The 17453-nt window shown below is 51.8% G+C and overlaps 3 protein-coding genes across 8 annotated transcripts in view; 1 reads left to right on the top strand and 2 right to left on the bottom strand.

The window, feature by feature from the left end:
- Positions 1-932: 932 nt before the first annotated feature.
- SLC39A5 (solute carrier family 39 member 5) lies at positions 933-6769 on the bottom strand. Its single transcript, XM_042992530.1, has 11 exons — positions 6382-6769; positions 5377-6041; positions 4681-4864; positions 3686-3848; positions 3339-3508; positions 2955-3095; positions 2478-2574; positions 2219-2392; positions 2023-2103; positions 1689-1879; positions 933-1432 (listed from the first exon to the last, which is right to left on the bottom strand). Exons 2-11 carry the CDS (start codon positions 5658-5660, stop codon positions 1289-1291), a joined length of 1629 nt encoding a protein of 542 aa, XP_042848464.1. The 5' UTR covers positions 5661-6041; positions 6382-6769; the 3' UTR covers positions 933-1288.
- A 210-nt stretch (positions 6770-6979) lies between these two features.
- NABP2 (nucleic acid binding protein 2) lies at positions 6980-13117 on the bottom strand. Of its 4 annotated transcripts, none has more exons than XM_007081497.3 (7): positions 12498-13117; positions 10754-10855; positions 10267-10405; positions 10083-10154; positions 9869-9950; positions 9711-9774; positions 6980-7506 (listed from the first exon to the last, which is right to left on the bottom strand). In XM_007081497.3, exons 2-7 carry the CDS (start codon positions 10830-10832, stop codon positions 7307-7309), a joined length of 636 nt encoding a protein of 211 aa, XP_007081559.1. In that variant the 5' UTR covers positions 10833-10855; positions 12498-13117; the 3' UTR covers positions 6980-7306. The 4 variants fall into 4 exon arrangements, with proteins under 4 accessions (XP_007081559.1, XP_042848469.1, XP_042848470.1 ...); XM_042992535.1 differs by lacking the exon at positions 12498-13117 and adding an exon at positions 11266-11364; XM_042992536.1 differs by lacking the exon at positions 12498-13117 and adding an exon at positions 11179-11197.
- A 62-nt stretch (positions 13118-13179) lies between these two features.
- Positions 13180-17453, top strand: part of RNF41 (ring finger protein 41) — a 28900-nt gene continuing 24626 nt past the window's right edge. The window contains exons 1-3 of one of the 3 annotated variants that reach the window (XM_042992532.1): positions 13216-13380; positions 13912-14023; positions 16122-16306. The gene's annotated coding sequence lies outside the window, so the exon portion shown is untranslated. The other 2 variants (XM_042992533.1, XM_042992531.1) reach the window with 2 other exon arrangements.

The following is a 17453-nucleotide window of genomic DNA, read 5'->3' as shown; positions in this document are numbered from 1 at the left end:
TAGGCCCTTTCCCTGGGGAGCCTGGCTTTGCCCCCAGGGAAAAAGGGGAGAGCCTTCCCCTCCCATCTCCATCCCTCACTCTGGGCACCCTCTCCAATTGCACTAAAGTAGCTGTTGTGCCAGTCTTACCCCCACACCAGGGTGGGGTCTCTGCTTCCAGTCCTTTCTCCCCCGACTGCCTCCACTCCTGTCCCGGACAATCTCCTTGTTCCCCTGTATTCCTGGATAGCTCAGCTTTGTATGTGTGTGTTTTGGGGGTGGGGGTGGGTTCTGGCTGGAGTGGGTTCGCTAGGGGTTTGGGAAGGGCTAGGGGAAAGATGGAGGACAAAGTCTCCTACCCCCTTCTTCAACTCCAAGCCACAGAAGCCTGGGAGGGAGGGTGCCTACTCTCGCTGCCGTGTGTCTTGCAGATGTGCCAAAATGGGGGTGGGGGGGAGGGGAGGGGAGGGGAGGGTGCCTGGCAGAGCGGCCCCCAGGGTGGCTCTCTCAAAGCAATACAGTTCCTCCTGCCTGGGGGACGGCAAGACAGGGGAGAGGGTTGGGTTGGGGACCTGGGGGTTCCCTGTGTACAGCTGTGTATATTCAGGGGTGTTCTCTGTCTGGTACCCGCTGTGGGCGTCTATGTGTGTGTGAACCTCCCCTTCCCTGTGCCCTGCATGACCTGTGATGCTGCAGACACCACCATCCTGTGTGCAGGGGTGTGTTGGGGGCACCGAGGGGCATGTTTCATGTCCTGTTGCACCCTCCACCCTGTGACCCATGTACTCGGTTGTAGGAAGTAAAGAGAACTGAGCACAATTCACTGGATTCTAGTTGAATCTTTCTCTAAGCAATTTTCCCGTTCTTGCCCTTTTCCCTGCCCCGGATCCACCTGTGGTGCTAGCGTTGGGGTCAGGGGTGTTTAATGCTGGTGGGCAGCAATAAAGGGCAGATCCGCCCAGATGCCTGTATCCCCAGGGTGCTGAGGGCAGCAGGAAAATGTGGGGACCTGGCGGTGCATTTGCCCCACCCTACCCCTCCTCCCTGGGCTAAAGCACAATGCGCAGATTGATGCACCTTGCACCCTCCAGGCCCCTGCTCATGTCCTCCCCCGACCTGCTTTGAGCCCTCCTCCCACCACATCCTGGTTTTCTATGCTGTTTTGGTGCAAGTACAACTGTCGTAGTCATGGCTTTGGGATGGGTTCTGTTTATTAAAATCCTATTGCTCCTACTGGCCCTGTGTCCCGCCTCCATTCCTGTGGTTGGGGGGAAGGAAGGGCAACCTGGCGCCTTTCCACTGGCCCCCATCAGCCATCAGAGACCAGGGGCCATAGCTGCTCCTCCAGCATGGCTATGGTGAGCATGAGGCTGCCCCCCAGCAGCAGCCCCAACCCCTGCAGTAGCACATGGAGCGTAGGGAGGGGCTCGGGAGGCCGAAGCAGGGCTGGTAGCTGAAAGAAAAAAAGAGCATCAGGATCCTGGCATTGTCTCTGCACCACCCCACGTCAAGCATGAGAAGGGGGCGTCAGAAAGTACTGGCAACCCCTCTGAACTCTTCCAGGCCCTTGTTTCTCAGACTCCACCCAGCCTGGGTCCAGCACCTTTCCAGGTGGCCGGTGGTGGAGGCAGAAAGACCCATACGTCCCCCTCCGCTGAACCCACCTCCCTGCCTCCCTTGCTTTCCCTGCACTACCCCACACCTCTCACCATGTCCACAAGGGCCACATAGAGGAAGACCCCAGCAGTGACCCCAAACACCCAGGAAGTGAGAGGGACAGGGCCCAAACTGAGCCCCACCCCTAGGGCTGCACCCCCTAGTCCCAGGGCTCCAGACACCAAACTCAGCAGCAGCAGCCTCCGAAAGGGCAGCCCTGCTCGGAGCAGCATCGCAAAGTCACCTGTGAGGAAGAGACGACAGGGTGGGAGGGAATAATAAGCCAGGGCCGTCCCTCACCCCTGTCACCTGCCAGCCTCCTAAATTCCACCCCTTGGAGGCCTCTCCTTTCTAGAGCCCACCCCACCCCACTTCTGCCATTCCTACCCAGTTCATGGGGTAGCTCATGGCAGAAGACTGCTAGGGTGGTGCTGAGGCCACTGGAGAAGCCATCGGAGAAGGCAGCACCTGGGGTTGGCAGGATTGGAGGTCATCAGCCTGGGAGAAAGCTCTCCCCAGGGGCACAGGGGCCTGCATTCCCTTCCCTCCCCCACTTCCTGGTAGCCCTCTCCTCCCATCACACCTATGGCCAGCCCATCAGTGAGGTTGTGCAGACCGTCTCCCAGGAGGACCATCCACGTTATATTGGCATCACTGCCACCCTGGTTCCCGTGACTGTGGCCTTGGTGCCCAGTAGGAGCTGGGGCTGGTGGGGGCTGGCTGTCCTGCTCCCCACGGCAGCCCTGAGCTTCTTGCTCTGCAGGAAGGACAAGAACAATGCCAGTGGCTGCAAGTGAGAACCGGGAGCTGGGAGCCTACTCTTCATTTTCTCTTCTGGTTACCTGGAGCTGCCTGCAGGGGCTGAAGGGCCATCCCACTGCCATCCTCCAGGTCCAGGGCTGGTGCTCTGAAATCCTTTCTTTTTCGCCTGCAGCATCTCTGAAATGGGAGGGTATCCCTCCTGGTGGAGGAGGCAACAGAGCCAGGGGCTAAGGAGAGGCCTGGCTACCAGCTGGGAAAGTGAGCACCTGGGTTCACCTCTGGCACTTGCAGATATTTTTTGGCTTTTCCGCTCTCTTCCCAGGTTGGCACTCCTTGTTTCTTGTTGACTTGAACTTGGGAGAGGAGGCCGCTTGGCCAGGAGTCCCAGGTCTATGCTAAGGAGCCCCCTACCCACTCTCTGTTAGTTGTCAGGACTGCACACTCAGGAAAACAGCGCTTCAGGAACACACCCCACACCCTCACCTCCTGGCTTGCGTGGCCAGTTCTTGGCCAGGACTCTAGTTTTGGCAGGAGGAGGAGAAAAGGGTATCACTCACTGGCCTGAGCCCTCTGTGCCGCAAAAGCCCTAGCACGTTCTCCAGCACAAAGAGCAGGAAGAGACCTCCGAGTACCGACAGTCCTGGTCCCAGGTCCTCCTCTGGTTGTCCGCTAGGTCCAGCATGCTGCCCTCCTTGTGCCTGACAGAGAGGGGGTCAGGGCAGACCCCAGAAGCCCCTGCACCCGACAACATCCCCCTCCTGTGTGGGACGTGGCAAGCCTTCACTCGCTGCTAGAAGGCAGCTGTGGGCTGAAGCTGAGGTTGGGGAGTGGTGCGTGGGATCTGACAGGAATGAGGAGGGGATGTCCTGTGACTGGGAACACCTTGGGTACGTGGAGGCTGCCCATCACGGGGCAGGGAGCAAGGAAGGGACTTCACGTACATGTGGCAGCAGGTGTAGCAGTGCATCCCCACAAAGAGTGCCCACGGCCAGGGCCCCCAGGAAACCCAGCAGGGGCCGTAATAGACGAGGTCCCAGGAGCCGCAGCAGCAGCAGGGAGAGGGGAGCAGGGAGGCTGAGCAGCAGGACTGCCAGGGCGCTATGAACCAAGGCTGGGGAGAATCAGGGACTGAAGTTAGGCTAGGGTTGGAAGGAGGGCCTCAGAAGAAATGCAGGGCAGAGATACACTGCAAAGGGAGGCAGGACCCCGACAAACCCATCTTGCTTGGCCAGGGGCCAACTCCCTACCAGGGTTCAAGGCACCCTGCCACCCACTCTCACCCACTGACCAGACAGAAGATCCCCTGAGGGGGTTGGGGTTGGGGCCTGGATGCAGACACGGCTGTCGATCTGATAAAGCAGGGCTGGACACAGCAGAGCAAACTGACGAGGGGTCAGAGGAGCAGCAGGGCTCAGGCCAAAGTTGACCAGCAGCTGGGAGCCATTCAGACACTAAGGGAGTTGAGTTAGAGGTCATATATTGGGGCATTGCTGAGAACTGTGGTCTTTAATGTCTGTCCTTCCATTGTATGGATTCTTGGGTCTCTCCAGGATCCCCTTTGCTTATGCTGGCAGGTGCATCAGGGACTGGGGTGGTTCCACAGGATCAGTGTGTGTTAATTATTAGTGAGTATTCAATCCAGTGCAAATATTCAATTCAGTGCAGGTTGGGTGCTAGTAAACATTGCCACCATTTCTCTCCCTCCCAAGCTCCTGATGATTTCAACGATTTGGTGATGGAGTTGGTTGGACAACTAGAGCACTCCATGGCAGAATCTTAGAAGGGAAAGAATCTGAAATGCCATCCAACTTCCTCGCAACAGCCCTGTTACATGTTCATCCAGACTTGGCTTGAGTGCTTCCTGTGATGGGGTGCCCACCCTCACCAGGCCTGCTTCACAGTTAGCTTTGGCTGCCCTCTGGTGTACATGGAACACGTTCACTGCCTTTCTGGCTGAAGACAGCCATCTACTCCCTGCAGGTTTCCTCTCCAGATAGCCAGCCCCAGATCCTACCCTCAGCTATTTCTCTGGATTCTCTGCTTTGCCACCAAGTGTGGCCCCTAAACCTGTCCTTGGAGACTTGGGTGTGGGTTCATGTGCACTGAGCCCAGAAGAAGCGTATTTCACTCTTGGAATAACATACCCTAAGATCACATCTGGATTGGGTTTTTGTTTTTTTTTTTTAATTAACTGTATTAAATTACTCTTTAAACAATTTCAGGCCATCTAAATCCCATAGTCCTTCTCCCCCCAACCCCCACCCTGGAGATCAACAGACTCACATCCTCATTCAGATGGTCAGCCAATGAATGGTCCAGCAGCAGAAGTCTGTGAAAGAGGTCCAGGCCAGAGGGGGCTGGCCCACGGGGCGATGCTGGGGCCTTTGGCTCCTCTGGGTCACCCCACTCTGAGGGACCCAGAGGCAGCCCAGCCCAGACATCCACACTCAGCTCAGGGTCCTGTGATCTGGAGCAGAGGGGATAGCAAGCCAGACTTATTCATGTTCTTTAAGAAACTCCCCTTGAGGTTCCTAGGGTGCTTAGGGGGAAAGGGAAGACCAGCCACTAGCTTGAGTTCCTGGGACCCAGAAATTGTGGAATGTCAATTCTAGAAGGATCTGAGAATTGTCAATTTATAGGAGAGTCTAGGAATGAGGGGTGTGAGGGAAAGAGAAATGGGGCTGGGGGGAGAGCAGCCAAAATGCTATAAATTGGGAGCCGAGTCAGCCTGGAGACATTGAGCACTGGGACTAAGAGCAAAGAATTGGAGGGTCCGGGGATCTGGAAGAGGAGAGAATTAGAAAGCAGTAGAGGCAAAGGGGGCCTTGAAGGAATACTAGGAGTCAGATTTTGAAACATTTGTAATTCCAGAAATCTGACTTTAGGAAGCTAGAGGTCGGCAACTGGAGACTGATCCAAGCACTGAGAAGAGGTGGGCATGTGGCATTTTGGGGTAAGGGAAGGAAGGGTTAGTAGTACCTGTATGTGGAATTGTCTCCAACTGGGGGTATAGCCCGACCAACCGGAGGTCCATGGTGTCCTAGGCGAAGTCCCTGAACTCGGCCTAGCCCCAGGCTGTGGAGAAGCCGCGCTAGGCCCCCGGCTGTCAGTGTCCCGTTCTCCCCATACAGGCCAAACAGCTGGGCCAAGTAATGGTTCTGCTCCTGCTCAGCAGGGCCCAGGTTGGGGGCTGAGCCCCCTGCCAAGCCCAAGGCCACCCACACACACAGGCCAGCCAGCAGATGACTCATTGGGGGCCCCATTATTGGGGGCAATGGGTTAGAGGCTCTGGTTCTGGCTTCTATTCCCCTTGGAACATCCTGAGGACTGTGCCCTGGAAGAACAAGGAGAAAGGGCCTGGGCTTCTGCTCTGCTGTCCAGCTCAGGCCTTCTGTTTTCCAGTTTCTAGAACACCTTCCTTGACCCAGAATGCTTCCCTCACCTGATCCAGAGCTGACTTCTCATCCTGTCCTCCAAACTCCACCCCTCAACCCTGCCTCACCTCTCTGTCCCCCTTCAATCCACAGGGCCTCACCCTCATTGGCAGCGTGAGAGTCGTCACCTCAGGTCCCGGTCAGGCCTTATTGTGGACACTAAGAGGTTCCTGAGTCAGGGAGGGGAGTGGGGCTCAGCCTCCAGGTGCCCTGGTGGAATGGAGGCCACGTCAGTTAGAGGGCTGGGATGGACAAACGCCGCCCCCCTCCCAGCCCACCTGCCTTGGGGCGGGGTCAGGGAGGGGAGGGGCCAGTGTGGGAAGGTTCACATCAGAGAGGAGTTAATGGTTCACTGGTCTCTGGGGTGGGGGTCAAAGGTCAGTCTTGGCTGGGGCCCCTGAGTAGGGAGGGGCCACCCTCTGCCCCTGGAAAAGCCACATGGCTAAGGAAACCCTGAGCCTGGCCTTTTCTTCTAAATAACTCACCCCACTAAGCCAGTTGTACCATTTTAACCTTTCCCTGCATATACTCTCACCCCCACCCTCCACACCTTATATCTGGTACTGGGCTTCCTCCATCTCCAACCTCCATCCCCACAATCCCCGGGAAAGTGGGATTTGGGTGTCCCTTAGCTGGAAAAGAGGCGAAGAGGCAGATAAGTGGCAACCCCAGGTGCATGGGGAAGAAAGCGTTCTTAGCAACTCCTTGTCCCAGCAGAGTAAGAGCCAGAGCTCTGGAAATAGATGATCAAGAAAGGGGAAGCCCTGGTGGGAAGAGGAAAGAAATATCTGGGCTCCCTGCAGATGTCTGACCTGGCTTAAGATCAGGGGAGCACAGTCTGATTAGGGCAATTAGTCCAGGGGGCCGAGGTTTTGGCGTTACCTGACAGCAGGAGACTGGAAGGACGCCCAGAGGAAGGGGGACACAGCCTTCTTGGCTCCAGCTGTGGGGGGGTAGGCAGGCAAGCGGGCAAGGGTCATCTGCAGGGAGGGGGCAGGGGAGGGACACTACCTTAAAGGGGCAGGCCTGCTTTGCCTACGCTTCCTTACCTGTAACTTGTCTTCCTTCTATCTCCTAGGGACACTCCACTTTCCCACATGTCTGACTGCTAACCTCTTCATTTTCCCATGAAAAGCAAAGGAGTCCAGTACAGAGTGGTAACATTTATTAGGAAGGAGAGATTCGATTTGATTTCCACATCACACACACAAGAAACAGACTGTGACTGTCGTTTCTAAAGGGAAAGAGGGCCTTGAATCCCCAGGGATAGGCAGATCTAGCTGGGTAAGGCAGGGAGCATGGGCTTAGGGTGGATAAGGCCAACTGCTCACCACCCCTCCAGTGAAATTCAGTGGATAAAATACTGCTGCCTATCGACTCCCACCCCCCACAAGCCAGCAGCCTAGTAAAAGGCTGTGTTCTCTAGGAGACACTTGGGCTATAGTGGGTGGTGGGAAGGGAGGAAGAATGTCTTGCTATCTCTTGCTGCTCCTCCGGGTCTCTTTGCCGTTACTGACAGGGTTGCTGGAGGGGCCAGGAGGGCCGGCAGCTGTGTGGTTGGGCTGGCTTCGGGTAATTCGGGTGCTGGGAGGGTGCGAGGGTGCGTGAGGAGGGTGCGGGCCACCACCAGGACCTGGTGGGGCACTCAGTCCATTCCCGTTCTGGGTCTCAGAGGCTAGTAGTGGGAGAAGGGGAAGAAACACAGGAATTAGAAAACTAAGGTAGGAGAGAGGTCCATCCCCAAGGCCTCCCTCTGTGCCCTAGAGAGTAGCACAGTCTTCATCAAGCACAGCGGCACATTCAGGCCAGCTGGACCAGTTGTAAAGAGCAGGGGTTGTACAAATGGAGCCCTGAGAAGACTCAATCATTTGGGAAGTTGCTACGTGAATCCTAGTGTGATATTCTTCTCTTCCATTCACCTTTGTATCATGGAGGTCAGACCTAGCATTCGCTGTTTAGCTCTAGGCTTAAGGACCTCTGACAAAATGCCCCTTTGTCGAAAGTCTTTGTAAAACTGGAGAAGCATGGGAAGGGGAAGGACCCAAAGCTTCTGTGTTATGTAAGAAGCAGCTTTAAAAAAGGAAAGTGTGGTGGGTATCACGATGATACATACATTTTCATTTTGGAAAATAAAGATAGGGGGGCGCCTGGGTGGCTCAGTCGGTTAAGCGTCCGACTTCAGCTCAGGTCACGATCTTGCGGTCCGTGAGTTCGAGCCCCACGTCAGGCTCTGGGCTGATGGCTCAGAGCCTGGAGCCTGCCTCTGATTCTGTGTCTCCCTCTCTCTCTGCCCCTCCCCCGTTCATGCTTTCTCTCTGTCTCAAAAATAAATAAAACGTTAAAAAAAAATTAAAAATAAAAATAAAAATAACAATAAAAAAAAAAGAAAATAAAGATAGGAATAGGAAAAAAAAATATTACGCATACCCTCAAAATGATAAGTAACATTTTGGTGTATATTTCACATGTTTGATTGGAGCCAGGTGTGTGAGATGATTTCCTTGAGCTCCTACAACTGTGCACATCACTACCCTTGCCCCTACCAGTGTGTCATCTGTAGGACCATCTCCTTCATAGACTACAAGCTCCTAAAGGCAGGTGCTGTGTTTTTATTCCTTGGCATTCCTCATCTATGTTTGTCAAATGAAGACAGAGGCCTGTGTCTCTTATACAGAGGGCACTATGAACCCTAAAAGGGGTAGAAGTCATAGGCTAGTGATTCTTAAACCACATATCTGCTTGGACCCAGGCTGTTCCACCAGACTAAGATATCTGTTGCCAGAATGGAAAAATAATGCCTTTTCCTCAATTCACAGAAAAAGTTAGGAGTACATAGGGAGTTAATGTTAAGTTCTTACGCCAGACATGCTTTTTATTAAGACTTTTGCACCTGTTAGCAGATAACAAAGTGAACAAACATCTGGCAAATGAGCATTAGGGCCAAACAGGCTTAAATGTACCTTATTTAAAATACTTTTTATAAGTTATAGTTATGGAGACCTGGACATATGTAACAGTCATATTTTCCAGTGAAAATATGGATGCTGATTTTTATGGTGGAATTAAATGTTATTTCATGGTGTTTCCAAAAAAACCATGATCCCAGTGGTTCTGACACAAACAATTCTGAAAACCATGGTAACTAGGGATGTAGACACAGACTGAGCAAGGGTAGAAGCAGCCTGAAGCCTAGTGTCACAGGGAGAAACCTAAGACACAGATCAGAGGCAAGAGGAGTCGAACACCCAGGCAGTAGTAGGCTCAGCCGGGAGATTACCCAGAAGGAGAAAAAGACCAGTGAAACCCAGTTCCTAAAGAGAAGCCAGGGGACGAAGGAGGTGGTGTTGGTGGGTGATTCTAATCAAAAGCAAGAGACCAAAAAACAGGGTCTTGCAGTATATCAGATGGAAGAATCATAATCCTGAGGTCCACAGGCTAGAAGAAGGGTCTTTAGTTTCAAGAAGAGTGGTGACTCCCCAAAGGGAACTACTTGGTGCCCTAACTCTGTACAGTGTAGACTGCATGTTAAGTCATATACATCCATGTTAGAGCCATGTAATGAGTCAAAAGGACAAGGGGGAAAGGACAAGGACCTGCCAGAGAAGAAGCAGAGAGAAACAAGCTTGAATAAAGGAGTGCAATCTTGTTGGATAAACTGTTTTCATTTGTGTCCTTGAGTGGTAGTGGCAAAAGAGTACCAGAGCCCTATCAGTGACAGAAACAGGTCCCCAAATATTTTCCCCACAAGGACTTACAAAAGAACTGGGAGAATTAGGTGGAAGGGGATACATGGAAAGAAGACAAATTGGGAAAAAGGATGAGGGCAATGCATCTTTCCATGCTAGGGAGAGAACCAGCAGATGGAAGGGAAAGGTTTACCTGGAGAAACGGCAGGGGGTCCGGTGGTAGGCTGGGGAGCCGTAGGGCTGCTGTCGTTCTGGACCTGAAGGCACAAATTAAATACTCAGACCTTGTTCCCTACCATGCTTCTTGGCTGGACCTACCCTCCTTCCCCATATCAAGGCCATGGGACTCACCGTCTTATTGGGTGCCTGCTGGGCACTGTACTCTGGGTTTGGCTCACTGAAGTTAGGAACCTCAGAATAAACCATACAGAATCTGCAAAGGGAGAAATTAGTTGAAGCCTCAGACCCAGCCTCTGGAGGCCTGAGAAAGGTCTAGATACAAGACATGGACTATATACCCTTATGCTGGCTGGTGCTTCTGCATCCCAATCCCCAAAACACTTACTCTCCAATCTTTTGAAGATCACCCCCACGTCCAGTGTATAGTGTCAGACAACCTTTGAATACTGAAGCGTACCTGTGGGGGCACGAAAAGTAGGACTCAGAGTACTCAGAAGAGTTACAGGGACTGTTAACTCTAACCCCCTTGACTTACTAGCCTTGGATAGCCAGGAATAACCAGGACTTACCCTTTGGTGAGCCGAATAATGTCTCCAGGCTGGATCAGGTTGCCCACGTCGTCCCACACAGAGATATTGATGCTGCCAGTTTTGTCGGCCACCTTGCAGGTCCGAACCTCGTGCCCGTCCTTTGTCTTGGTCACTCGGCCTGGAAGGAACAGACAAATGTTGGGGTGGAGGTGAAGGGAGGGTCAGAGGGATGAGATCTAGGTATGGGTGGGTGAGGGGGAGTGGAGGGACAGCACCATGGAGAGGGCACTGAGTGGAAAGAGGCCTGAGTGGCGCTGGAGGCTTGGATCTGGCGAGTTCCATCTACTCTGCACTCGACTACAACTCTCCAGGCCAGGGTGTAGGAGATTCCGCGTAAGCAGCGTTTTGGGGTGCACCCTGACATCCCGGTAGCTAATTAACAGAGGAGGTGGTGCTCTTCCCCTCCTGCCCCCTCCCCAACCCTGAGAACCCCCGCGCAGGGGTCCCACCATCCCAGAATAGCCACCTGTCTCCAGCACAATGAAGATGAGGTTCAGATTCTTGAGCCCAGGCTTGATATCTTTAACGAAGGTCTCCGTCGTCATGCTGCCTGAGCCTCCGCACTACACTAGAAGGGGGAAAGGGGAATGATGGCTCAAGGCTTGGAGTCTTTGCCCTTATGCTCCATTTCCCAAGGCCTACCTACCACACTAGGCTGGGGTCAGGCAGCCGCAAATCCTCTAATTCTTCTAAAAGGTTATAAACCAACTTCCCCAGGAGCCTCCAACTTCAAGATCAGAATTTCAGGGTCTCTGTATAGGCTGCTTCGGGACTGGAAGGCCCCGTCCCGGGATGCTCTTTCAGTCTCAAGCCCAGAAGTCGGGGAGCCGACGGAGACGGGGTGGGGGGGGGGTAGGGAAACTGGTGCAGACCCAAGGAATGGAATTTTACTCGCCAAACCTTCCCGAACCCTCATCCGGACAACTCAGGACTCGGTCCATCCCCTCCCCCACCCACAGCCCACCACCCACCACCCACCCAGCCCGCAGGCCGGACAGTGCACGCAGCAGAGCCGCCCGCAGGGGGAGCCACAGGCCCCGCTGCCGCCGGATGCAGCGCGGTGGAACGCGGGAGTACGGACATTCTCGGAAGTTTCCGGCTGGCCGCCTCGGACCAATCAGCACTGTCCCGGCGCGCCCCGCGCCCGCCGCTGGACCCCGCCCAGCCAACCGGGATCCAAGATTCACGCGCCGCAAAAGGGGCGGATTTTAGGTATTAAAGGAGCCTGGTAGGTGGTTGGCTTGGCCAGGAGAAAGATTGACCACCAGGAGGCGCCTCCAGTCCCACTTTTCCTTTCCTTTACTGGGAGGATGTACCTAGGCTCCGAAATTTTCTCTTTAAGACATGACACTGGAGAAAGGACCAGAGGTTTTGGAACACGGTGGTCAAAAGTCTGAAACAGGCTCCGCACTTGTTTTCTCGATAATTCTTAAATATGTAATTGCATTTTGCAGACAAGAAAACGTAAGTTATATAAAAGGCAGTGCTTAGCACACAGGTACTTTCTTTTCCCACTGCTATAATCCTTATCTCTATTCCTGATTTGGGGTCCTCATTTTTTTTTAAATTTTTTTTTAAAGTTTATTTATTTTTGAGACAGAGAGAGACAGAGCATGAACGGGGGAGGGTCAGAGAGAGGGAGACACAGAATCTGAAACAGGCTCCAGGCTCTGAGCTGTCAGCACAGAGCCCGACGCGGGGCTCGAACTCACAGACTGTGAGATCATGAGCTGAGCCGAAGTCGGCCGCTTAACCGACTGAGCCACCCAGGCGCCCCTGGGGTCCTCATTTTTAATGCACGACCCAGCGCTGTCAGGGTTTTGGAAAAAGTGGCCTTCACACCAGAGGCAGACACCCTTTTTGAAAGAATGGAACCCGGGGCACAGAGAACAGCATTTGCATTAGTCTCTCTCAGAGTCTGAAAGACACCTCTTCCTAATGTACTTACCTCACTAGATCCCAGGGTCCGGCCCGCCTCCTCTCCCAGACCCCAGAGGATTTAACAGAGGAGGCCCAAACCTTTAGTTCCCCTTGGGATTTGTTAGAAAATCAACAAAAGGTTCTAGTTCTGTAATGTTGTGTATAAACCAATTACATATGTACAAAGCACTACCATTTGTTTAGCGAATATCCATAACAAATACTGTTTAATATCAGATTAGCTTAAGAGGTCATGTAGTTGTAATGCTTTGGTTTAATTAATCCCTTACCTTCTAGAGAGCTTTAGGCTCCGCCTTGATTTTCCTCGGATCCCAGGTTCTCTCCTGCCCACACCCCTCAACTACGGTGTCGTATCCCAAGGAAATCAAGGCACAACCTAGGAAGAGGGACATTTTATCTCCCTTCCCTGCCCTTAGGTGCTTCAGGGAACTCTATGAGTGTCCGGAGAGCCAACGTAGACACAACAGGAGTGCGGCGAGGAGAGGTAGGGAACCCGTTGGGCACGCTAGATTAAAGCTTTGCGGTTAGACACTCCAATTCTCCACCCCGTGGTCGCCGTATCCACTCCCGTGACTATAAGTCATAGGTTCGGGAAGCTCCGGGATGCTGACCACCACTCTGGTAACGGGAGATGGCAGGTCACACTGCAGGCCAGCCTCCTCGCAACGATCTCGCACCTCGTGGCATCAACTTTAGGAGATGGGACACGTACACCTCTCCAAAGCGTAGCCTCTGCCTCCCGGGAGCTAGCCTCCGGCTCCGCCCCCAACACTCATGCTGGGAAGAACATAGAGTTCTCCCTCCCAGATGGCTATATAGTCCTCGTTGGGATCATAAAGATTTCCGGTGTAGAGAGGAGGCCCGGCTAACCTTCCTCCCTCCTCGTTGGTCGCTCTTGGCGTCTAGTCTAGGTCCGAGTTAAACAGAGAGGCGGAGTTTGGTGACGAGATTCCGCCGGGTTGCGTAGCAGTGGTAGGCGGGGCAAGGGATCCGTCTCACAAGGCGACGAGTGGTTGGAACCTTTCCTCTCCTTCCCCTTCCCCTTCCCCTCCCAGGAAAGGCTGGGACCCGGCACCCGAGCTATTCCGTGGCCGCTGCGGCCTCAGCTTCAGCCGGGCCGGGGTACGGAGAGTCCAGACCGCTTCCAGGGCGGTGCGTACTGCGCCTGCGCCGGCTCCCACCTAAAAGAGGGTGTGGGAGGGGAGGGGGCGATGTCCCACCGGGATTGGGGCACGGGTTCGAGATATTGGAGGTCAGGAGAAGGGTTAGGCGTAAAGATGAAAAATGGAGCAAGGGAACAGGGATAGGGAGGAGTCGGGAGGTGAGAAAGGGGCGCTGGAGGGTGGGTTGCGGGGGAGGTCCATTGGAGTAGGGTAGCCTTAAGTGCGGGAGGGGGTCTGGGCTGGCTGGAGGACAGGAAAGAAGGGACCTGGGGTTGCAACGTGGTATTTAAATGGGCAGTGTTGACGGGTTGAGAGGGGAGGAAGGGAATATTCTGGGGGCCAGCCTGGGCAGGGGTGGCGGAACCTGAACCCCCGCCCTCGAAGCGCCATAGCTTGGCTCCTCTCCCGTGCCTTGTCTTTGGCAGCCTTGTCTTCCTTCTCCATTCCTTCCCCCCCCCTCCCCCTCCCCCCCTCCGTGAAGGAATCTCACATTCCTTACATCCCTTCCTTGGGTTTGCAGCCAGGCCCTTTATGCAGACTTCACTCACCGGAAAGCCTTCCCCAACCCAGAACTCTGTGAAATTGGGGAGTGGGAAGGAGGGGGCTGGAGAAGGAGCAGAAAACTAAGAGAGGTGAGAGTGTTTTGCTTGAGGGACTGACATCTTCCCCATTCACAAACTGACTTCATTCCACCTAACAACAAGTGTGGCTATTAAGGAGCCACTGTTCATGGGGGATGGGCTGTGATAGTGACAGTCTAATCACTTCCTATACAGGTGGTTTTAGAGTCTGACAATAGGACAAGAAACTGATAGTGTTGCTGGCTGATAGTTTCCCTCCAGATAGGAATGGGGTAGACTAGTATTAGGGAATCTGAGTGATATGATAGTGGTACTACCCTGTGTGTCCAGCCGACTCTGTGGCTGGGCCTGGTTCCTAGTAATTAAAAAGGAACCAAGCTTCTTTCAAGCATTCCCTCACCTGCCTTCAGTACTCTTAAATTTATTTTGCATTTTATTACTACAAAACCTTACCTGAGACATAGCTGTATTCAGTATGTTTTCACATTTATTATGTCTCTGATTGTTCTAGTACAACATATTAGGTAGATAAGGCAGGTATCTTCCCTACTTGTCGGGTGAAGACATTAAAAACTATAGAAAGGATACTTGGCTTGTTTAAAGTCATACAGTTGGCAGAGCTGGGACCACAACCCGTCTCCTGACTCCTGGTCCTCCTCTCAGTTGAAAAATCCTGTTTTGTTCTGGCTAAGGGAGCATCAGAGTAAGATTGTTTTTTTCCCAAGAGTGGGTAACAGTTTGCTTTCTGAGTCTGGAGCTTGTCAGTAGAAGACTGAGTATAGCCAACAGCAGTGGTTCGTGGAAGCATTTCGTGGAGTACAGGTGCATATGTCAGGCTGTTGGGAGATAGGGTGTTGTCAAAATGGAAGCAGCATTATATTCTCCTTTGTGTTATGGATGAGGGAGAAACAACTCCCACCCCCAACCCCTCAAATAGAAAGTGGGTCTGGCATTGCACATTTATCGCTCTGTTAGTTTAAAAATGCCACGCTAAAACGTGTTGTGGCTGATGAGTATAGTGAACCAATCAGTGTGTGTGCCAGGCTCAGAAGATGAAATAATCTCAGTTTTATGTATAAAAATTATCATCATCCTATTCCTTTGTTATGCAGCCCTTAATCTATTGATAGCCATGTGATGTTGACAAGAGGAGTTGGAATAGTTGCTATGCTCCTGTGTAGTATTGAGTAGATCTCTCAGCACCCTTCATCTGAAGCCTTGTCCCTCTTGGTTCCATTCTTTTAGTAATGAGAGTCTAGTCTGCCTATTCATACTGCTACCTCTAGTATTCCCAGTTGCCCAGTCTGGAATAATTTCCTGTTTCACTGTCTCTTCATTAAAAAAAGAAAAAAAAATTTTTAGTGTTTATTTATTTTTGAGAGAGAGAGAGAGACAGAGTGTGGGCAAGGGAGGGGCAGAGAGAGAGGGAGACACAGAATCCAAAGCAGGCTCCAGGCTCTGAGCTGTCAGCACAGAGCCTGATATGGGGCTCAAACCCATGAACCTCGAGATCATAACCTGAGCCGTTGGACACTTAACCCACTGAGCCACCCAAGCGCCCCCCTGTGCCCCCCCCCCCACCTTTTTAATAAAGCCTGATACCCTCAGGAATATTTTCTGACTTGGGAAGTAGAATCACACCTGTATGAACATTCTTGAGTATCTTCTTATGAAATAGTATTTTCCAGTTGGAGGGTGGGATTAGAATTCTTTTTACATGAATTCAGTAATTTATGTGAAAGCATTTGGGAAACATTTAAGCATCATACTGTGCATATAAGGTATCATTGATCTGTGCGTTGTATAGCCACAGATCTGGAATCATTGACATTATTTGTGGTTGTGTACACCGAGTAAGAGAATCTTTCTGTCTCAAACAGTGCTTCTTCTTCATATTTATTCTTGTCCCTTTCTCTGCCTCTCTCAGCTCTGTTTGAATCTCTTGGACTGTGTGTGTGTGTGATTTCTTAGCCAGTAACCTCCATCCTTAGAAGTTAGTGCTGTGTCCTCAGCTCTGAAACCTGTAGGCCTTAATGGAATTGTCTCCTCCTCCTCCTCAACCAACTGCCAGATCCAATCTGTCTAGTCTCACTGCCAAGTGGAGGTAGTTCCCCTGACTCACCTTTTTCTTCCTTGTTCCTATTAATAGAGTGCTCCTGATTGTGACATCACATCCATCCCCTTGGCGATGGAGCTTGTCACTAGGAAGGAAGACTCAGTCGGAGAATAGCCAACAAGATGGGTTACTGGGAGCGTCTCCTGAGTGGCACTGAGTGGAGGCATCAGGGGGTTGGAGCCTTGTGAACAGGGAGCCTACCCCCCAACACTTGGAAGGTAAAGAGCCTTGATTCAGAATCCCATTCCAGAATTCAGGTCTCTTCTCATCCTATCTGAGTTCCTTCTGCTTTTGAAAACCTGATTCTTGAAATTCTTCTGCATAAAGCTTTCTGTGATTAATCCACATCAGTCTGTTCTGTGCCTATTTATATCTTACAGTAACCTTTACTTGGAAAACTGCTTAGTAAATTTTATGTTTTTTTAATGTGTTTTATATCTTGCATATACTCACTCATTGGACTCAAGCCTACACCTTAGTTTGAGGACAAGGATTGTGTTTTCTGTATCTTTTACATGCCTCTTTTGGCAAGGGGGCTGTGTATAGAGAATGAAGATGAGATTTGGGGCAACCACACAGAGTGCTTGGTGCTGGTGACTAAGTGGAAGGTCTTTGCTGCCCTTTGAGGCCTAGTAGGCTTCCCTTCAAGTGTTAAGTACATTCTTGAATTGTGTGCCCTCTGGATTCTTTTGTAAATTGAACCAATTAAAATATGCTAAAGGAATTTTAATTTTGAAATCCTTTGTGGTGGGGTGCATGGCTCACTCAGTCAGTAGACCATGTGACTCTTGATCTCAGGGGACTCTTGATTGTGGGATCATGAGTTCAAGCCCCCTGTTGGGCATAGAGCTTACTAAAAAAATAAATAAATAAATCAAACAACCAACCCACCTACCCTCACTGTGGTAAATCTAGTATGGATCACAGCATTCTAGAATTAAACAGAACCTTTGGGACAATGTAGCCCATCCCCTCATCTCACAAGTGAGGAAATTTAGTTCCTCAGAAGTAATTTCTCTAAGAGGAGGAGTGACTTCAGTCTAAGGACTCTGCTGCTTAAAGAAAAAAATACCACTTCCTTTCACTTAAAAAGTCGAGAAAGTTGAGGTGTCTGGGTGGGCTCAGTCGGTTAAATGTATGACTTTGGCTTAGGTCATGATGTCACGGTTCGTGGGTTCAAGTCCTGTATTTGGCTCTTTGCTGTCAGCGTGGAGTCCACTTCATATCCTCTGTCTCCCCCTCTTTGTGCTCCTCCCATGTATGCGCTTTCTCTCTCTTTCTCAAAAATAAACAAACATTAAAAAAAAAAAAGGCGGGGCACTTGGGTGACTCATTCTGTTAAGTATCCTTAACCGTCTTCGGCTC

This window comes from Panthera tigris, chromosome B4, assembly GCF_018350195.1.
Source record: "Panthera tigris isolate Pti1 chromosome B4, P.tigris_Pti1_mat1.1, whole genome shotgun sequence".
Classification (NCBI taxonomy): domain Eukaryota; kingdom Metazoa; phylum Chordata; class Mammalia; order Carnivora; family Felidae; genus Panthera; species Panthera tigris.
This window is presented reverse-complemented; position numbering and strand designations above follow the sequence as displayed.